General features: G+C 59.3%; 2 protein-coding genes across 3 annotated transcripts in view; one reads left to right on the plus strand and one right to left on the minus strand.

Annotated features, from left to right (window-relative positions):
- Window positions 1-1,508, minus strand: part of LOC113218151 (protein Skeletor, isoforms D/E-like) — a 32,469-nt gene extending 30,961 nt beyond the window's left edge. For both annotated transcript variants that reach the window (XM_052272413.1, XM_052272424.1), the window contains exon 1: window positions 1,342-1,508. In XM_052272413.1, the coding sequence (XP_052128373.1) occupies window positions 1,342-1,447 (106 nt within the window). In that variant the 5' untranslated portion in view covers window positions 1,448-1,508. The remainder of the gene's footprint in view (window positions 1-1,341) is intronic.
- A 4,557-nt stretch (window positions 1,509-6,065) lies between these two features.
- The window catches only part of LOC113218155 (complexin), a 251,472-nt gene continuing 250,809 nt past the window's right edge, over window positions 6,066-6,728 (plus strand). Inside the window, exon 1 of the mRNA XM_052272515.1 lies at window positions 6,066-6,191. The gene's annotated coding sequence lies outside the window, so the exon portion shown is untranslated. The remainder of the gene's footprint in view (window positions 6,192-6,728) is intronic.

The raw sequence follows: 6,728 nt of genomic DNA on the forward strand, positions 1-6,728 counted from the left end.
CGCCCCGCCCCGCCACACCGCTGATCAGAGTAATGAGGCGCAGTCCGTAATTGAGGGATCACGCTGCGTGGCGCGAACAGGCTGGACCAATGAGCCAGAGAGGGAGAGAGAGAGAGCAGGGGAGAGAGTGAGAGAGAAAGAAAGAGAGAGAGAGAGAGAGAGAGAGAGAGAGAGAGAGAGAGAGAGAGAGAGAAGAAGAGAACGAAATGTATTATATCTCTCTCCTCTCGCTGACAGAGAGTCATGGAGTAGGCTCCTTCTCATGCATCACATAACGTGGAGAAAGAGAGCAAGAGCGAGCGAGCGAGAAAGAGAGACAGAGAGAGAGACAGAGGCGGAGGAAAGAGAAATTATGCATTGACCGCGCACCTTATTGATTATTGATTGTAGTATCATTACGAAACAATAACGAGCGTCAGAGATTCAAAGTGTTAAAGAGAGAGAAAGAGGGTGGAGAAATATAACGGACGGACATCGGAAGTCGAAATGGAAATGACGCCGTGGAGGCGGTGCCTCGCCGCGTACGCCGCGCCGCCGTACGCCGCCACGCACCCCCTCGTCCCAAGGCCGAGCGCTGCAGGGTGAAAGTCCCATACTTGAAAGCCACTGCCCTCAGCCGCACACTCACTCCAGGCACTCACACACGCACTGGCTCACACGCACACACACACACACACACACACACACACACTCACTCACTCACTCACTCACGTACACCCCTCTATGGCCTGCCTATGACCCGGCCGAGGGCCCCCCAGGCCGCCGAGCGATCACGGTGCACTGCGCGGAGACACCAGACGGTGCGATCCGGTCGGCGAACTCGGCCAATAATTAGCGTCTGACGCGACGGCCCGCGGCGTCGGGGGCGGCGGGCTCTTGCCTGCAGCCTCCGGGTCCAGCCGCGATCACCTGTCCGCCGCGGGGCTTCCCTCTACTCGTGATGACCGCGGGGTAACCGGCCTCACCTGCGCGAGCATTTACGGCACCCGCAAACCCCATTTGAATTTGACACCCAATCGTTGCAGTGCGACCACAATATGGTCGCGGTTGGCCCCTGCTCCCTTTCACGAACGCATTAAAAAATATATACTAGATTGTAATTTTGTTTGTTTGTTAAAGGGTCGTTGGTGAATGTTGCCGCTGCCGCAGCCGCGGGCCAAATGGATTTACTCGGGGCCCGGCCCGGCCAGTTCGCGTCATGCGGACTTAAGCCCCTCGTCTGGTGGCGCGTAACGAGGGGCTTGTTGCGCTGCGGGCGGAGGTCTGTCTCCCTCGCACGCAGAGAGGCGCTCCCGCACCCGGGCGAGGACCGCGACGACGACGACGACGACGACGACTTACTTGTGGTCCAGCAGAGCAGGACGGCGGCGGCGGCGGCGGCGAGGCGCATCGCGCGGTGCACTGCACAGTCCCCGCGGCCGGCGCAGGCGCGGCTCCTCACACCCATGGCGCGGATGGTATCTCGTTTGGCGCGGCTCGGCTCGGCGGCTCCGGCGCGACTGACTCAATGCGGGCCTCCAAGACTCCGGGGGGGCCCAGCCCGGCCCGGCCGGGCGCTCCGCTGGGCTCACCGGCCACCCCGCCCCGCCCCGCCCCGCCCCGCCCCGCCGATTACAATGCTTTCCTCTCCTCTCCACTCTGGCACGCTCGGCTACAGCCGTTATCCAAAGCTCCTCCAGGCGGTAAAGAGGCTTGAAACCTCCTCGACGTTATTCTAACAAGAGGGGCTCCACGCCGGATCCACTTTTCAGGAGAGCTTTGCTTCATTGAGCAATTATTTTTGAACTTTGTTGAACTTATTTTGGTAAAAATAATAAGTTGAACAACTGTGATGGAACTCTTGGTGAACTTTAATTAACTTCGTCTAAAGTGTTTTAGCAATACGACGAGGCAAAATTCAATGAACTTCTGCAAGGAACTTGGACTGCAGAGTACGAATAGTTGGAGGCTTATTTCCACCCCCGGGGCAGCTCTAGAAGTGCGCGACCGCGCCTACTACTACCACCTAAAGCTACGTGGCTCTGCGGGAATATCCCGCCTGCTATCATGCACCCCGTATAGTAGTAACAATAGTAGTAGTAATACTAAAACCAAAGTGCGGCAGCCACTACAGCCCATTACAGCTGGCAGCTCTGATGGCCCGACGGGTGCCACATCATCTTGGTCGCTGCCGCCGCGCCAGGCCCGGCTCGGCGCGGGTCAACTCGAATCAACGCGTCAATCGCTGCGAGCCGCTCGTGCATGCGCTCGCTGCCGAGGGGCGGGGCGGGGCGGCAGCCACTTGTGAGGGGCATAAACACATCACCTTACAGCCGCGAAAATTTCGCGAAAGTTTTGCTCTGGATTATTTATTTCCAGTGGATCGTCTGCTGCGGTGTTGCAGCAAACAAACATGCAATTGCACACGCTCGTTGCCGTGACGCCCGGTGTGCCACCTCGCGGCCACCGGGGACCTAAATGCAGCTAGCAGTGACAGTGTATGCTTAACAGCCACTACTTTTCCCTCCGCCTTTTTCTATTACATATTGTGATTCTCCTTTTTTCTTTATTTTTGCGGTTTCGTGTCAACCGTCGCCGCAGTGGCGGTGGCGCGCGGTCTTGACTTTTCCAGCTGTTGGTTGGTGTGTCGGCACGGAGCGTGCGCATGCGCCCTGGGAGGCCTAACCCACCCCACCCCGCCCCGCCGCGCCCCGCCCCGCCCCGCCGCGCCCCGCCCCGCCCCGCCGCGCCCCGCCCCGCCCCGCCGCGCCCCGCCCCGCCCCGCCGCGCCCCGCCCCGCCCCGCCGCGCCCCGCCCCGCCCCGCCGCGCCCCGCCCCGCCCCGCCGCGCCCCGCCCCGCCCCGCCGCGCCCCGCCCCGCCCCGCCGCGCCCCGCCCCGCCCCGCCGCGCCCCGCCCCGCCCCGCCGCGCCCCGCCCCGCCCCGCCGCGCCCCGCCCCGCCCCGCCGCGCCCCGCCCCGCCCCGCCGCGCCACGCTTCTTGCCTAGTGCGGTGCCATCGGCGACCATCGGCCGCCCTGTTGCGATACTCTGGGCTCACCTGTGGGGTTAGCCGTCGGCCCCACCCACAGCGCACAGTCCCCCCGTGGACCCGATCGGCGCAGCGCCCAGAAAGAGGGAGGGGGTACAGTGACCACCTTTGTCGCCTGCTCAGTGGCGTGCGCAGAGAAACTGCGACATTCCATCATAACTACTTGTTAAATACGAAACAGCGTCAGTCTCACACGCTCAGAGAACTCCTCCAAAGGTATAGTTCACCCAGAAAAACGAAAGGCCGTCATTAAACAGGGCTCGATGCAACATGCACATCTGGTGATGAACAAAAAATACGCTTCACCCCTACTGCCCTCGACTGCCACATTTTATTTGAAGGCAATAGTAGTCCCTGAGCCAACAGGTCAGAGACGGTGTCACATCTAATCATCTTACTGGGCGCCCGTCGCAAGTAGTTATTCACCTACGAAGCCCGCCCCCGCCCCCGCCCCCGCACCTCCACCTGTCACACTCGGCGGTGTCGGTGTGACGGCAGCCGTGATGCTCGGTTTTGACGAGTCGAGCCGCCGCCGCCGCCGCCGCCGTGCTGCGTCCGTGCGGTGGTGGAGCGCGCGCGCGTGGGGCGGCTCTGATAGTCGAGTGAATAAGCTGTTGTGATGGCAGGGAGGGCGTGCCGACCCAAACCACCACCACCACCACCAGCTGCTCAGAGCTGCGCGCGCCCAGCCGCCAAAGCGATGGTATCAGACGGGCGGCCAGATCTGAACGTCATCCTCGCGGAGCCGCGCGCACAACGCGCGCTCCTGCGGTGTGGCGCGGCGCGCGGAGAGTTGAACGCCAGGGGAGGGCGCAAGAGAGGAGCGCGCGGCGGGGCGAGCGACAGCTTCTTGATTTACATGTTGTATAGGTTTCGGATGGGCATGACGAGGCCCTCTATGCTCCGCCGCCTCACTCCCCCGCACGCCCGTGCCGTCTGTACGCAGCAGTCTATCTCTGAGCGAGCGAGCACCGCCGCCGCGTGGGGGTTACGCCCATCTGACATGCGAATTAGTAGCAGTCACGACGGGCAGTACGTCTTCATTCGGACGGACGGACGGGCGAGCGGGCCGAGAGCGGCTCGTAAGAGCAATAGGCGCTTACTCGCGCATGTACGCGCAGATCAGACGAAGGATGGCGGCGTGGGTGTGGCGGCGGCGCGGACTTGGGGTGGGGTGGGGCGGGGCGGGGCGGGGCGCGGCTGGAGTGCGGAGGCCTGCAAGTACAACACACTCTGACCTCATAGGCGGCAGAACAATGCGATGTGACCGACATATTCTCTGCCCTGGCTCGCCCCGCGCCGCCCGACCCCCAAGGACGCGGCGGTCCGATGCCGTACCCCTCGCCCTGCGTGACGGTGAATCGAGGGTATTTCAAGGACCCTTGGAGAAGAAGAGCGTTGTGATGATGTTTGATCTTGTGCTTGCGTACCCGGGCTTACCGCACCTTGGCAAGCGCGGAGCACGGCGGCGCAACGACACCTCCACCTGACTGACTCCAGGGATCTCTGGGATCTGCAAAATGACACGAGTGTAAGGACTATGTCAAAATAATTTAGTCATCCCGAGGGGATGGTTTGTGATTTCATGCAGGAATGTTGACATCAATCTTGTCAGTCAACTTGACATCAAAACCAGCCCTTAGCATCAATCAGACTTTTGCATTGACCTCGCGGACTGCGACGTGATCCTGACGAATCAGTAGTGTAGTGTTCTTTGTAGACGATGTGTAACGCGCAACTACTTGCGCTCTGTATTTCTCAGGAAATAAAGTAGTCGCCGTTGTTCTTCCGCTTTGCATACCCCCTCCCTCCCCGCCCCTCCCCGCCTCTCCCCACCTCAGGTCCACTTAACGCCACCGAGTCCCTCGTTCCTTCCGGATCCCCCTTTCACTGCTTGGCAGGTACGTGTCAGCGCGAGACTGCTGCTCAGCTCCCGCGGCCGCTGTACTGCCACTCGGCTAAAAAGCTTCGTCAGCGAAAAGGAAAATATTAAAATGCGCAATGCTTCTAATTGTGGCTTTCGCCCCGGTAAAGCAGCGTCCTCGTAACGCCGGGCCAAAACAGCCGCTGCTGCGCGGTCACCGCTGCGGTGGTGGCCCCGCTCTGCGCCGCCGCGCCGTCCTGCAGCACACAGAGATCAATAACAATAATTTATTCCTGAAACTTGAAACCGAAAATCCAGAGCCTTTTGACCTCCGGGTGAGTTATCTGACCGCGTCGGCCGCGTGGCGGCGTCGCGACCTTGGGGCGCGCGCGGGGGGAGAATAAATGCAGCGTGGACTCGTACTCTCACCGGCAGCGGTCCCGGGGAACGAGAAGGAGGACACGACGGCGAGGAGGGGCGCGCGCGGGAGCCGCACTCGGCCCAGCCGCCACCGCTGCTACTGCTGCTGCTGCTGCTGCTGCTGCCTCTGATCAGCAGCTCGGGATCGGCTCGGCGGGTGGTGCGGGGGGTGCCGCCTGCCCGTCTGGTTGCTCACTCGTGTTTCAAAACCACCGGAATATTTAATTGCGGGTGTAATTGTGGCCGTAAATGCGCGGCTAGAGACCAGGATATGATGGATAGGTGACCCGTGGCCCCCCGGGGGGCTGGGCTCATCCCGTGCTGGCCGCCCCTGGCCCCTGGCTGGCCCCGCGGTGCTGGCCCCTCCCCCACCCCCAACCTCTCTCTCTCCCCCGGCCCCGCCCGCCTTGAGGCCGCGATGCGCGATGCACGCCGTTCACCCGCGGCGGCGGCGGCGGTTTCGCGACCAGAAATGGGAACAGCTCTTCTGGTAGGTGAGATTGATTTTGAATCGAAATGGCTGCTCGTCTTCGGCATCGCGCAGGGATGTCGAGACGACGAGGTTGGCAGCCCTGCTTGGCACTGCTCGTCAGAGTGTCAGAGGTCAGTTTCCGGTTTGTTTTCGGTGACGTGTGGGTCGCGACCTGTGTGTTTTTGTGTAGTTTTTTTTAAACGATTTTTTTTCTTTGTCTGCTGAATTGTGAGTTTGGAACGATTGCGAATGTATTTTGTAAGATCTGGAAGTGCTGTTTTTCTCGTGTTCTTGTGCAACCCATGGAGCTGACCGACCTCATGGACCTAACCTCCAGAATGGCTGCAGGTGCATCCAAAGCAGACATGTCACCTGCCAGGCAAATCTACTGCCTGGAACCACCTGAGGTGAGTCCAGCGTTAACATGTTGCTTCCAAGTTGAACCTCTTTAAAATCACGAAGAGCCTAAATTTGAATTTAAAATTAGGCAAGAAGTTTAGGACACGCTCTGTATAATTTTGATAGGTACAGATGCTTACAAAACTGTGAGGGTGTTACTTTAAAATCAAAAGTTGTGCGCAGATGTATTTCAAAGCTAAATTTGTAGTCAAACATCTTTGACACCTTGTGCTATCAGTGGTTCCTCGGTCACATACACACAAGAACAATACCACGTTTGAACGTTCACGCATGAGCTGAGTTGTTAGTTATTTCCTCCACTGAACACGTTAAATCTTTCCAACTGAATGAAGTGTAAGTTGCAGAGTTTTCTTTTAGTCCTTAGAGAGCCAATATAGGTATTATATGCAAAGTAGTTTAAAACTGTTTTGTCTATTATTATTGAAACTTTCAGAATACATCTCACCAAAATTGTCATTTGTCACTGGCTGATAACCCTGTATTCCCCCATCCCCAGGCTGCACCCGCAGGTGTATTTTGAAGAC

The sequence above is a fragment of the Frankliniella occidentalis genome, unplaced genomic scaffold (assembly GCF_000697945.3).
Source record: "Frankliniella occidentalis isolate FOCC.00 unplaced genomic scaffold, Focc_3.1 Scaffold6, whole genome shotgun sequence".
NCBI classification, from domain to species: Eukaryota; Metazoa; Arthropoda; class Insecta; order Thysanoptera; family Thripidae; genus Frankliniella; species Frankliniella occidentalis.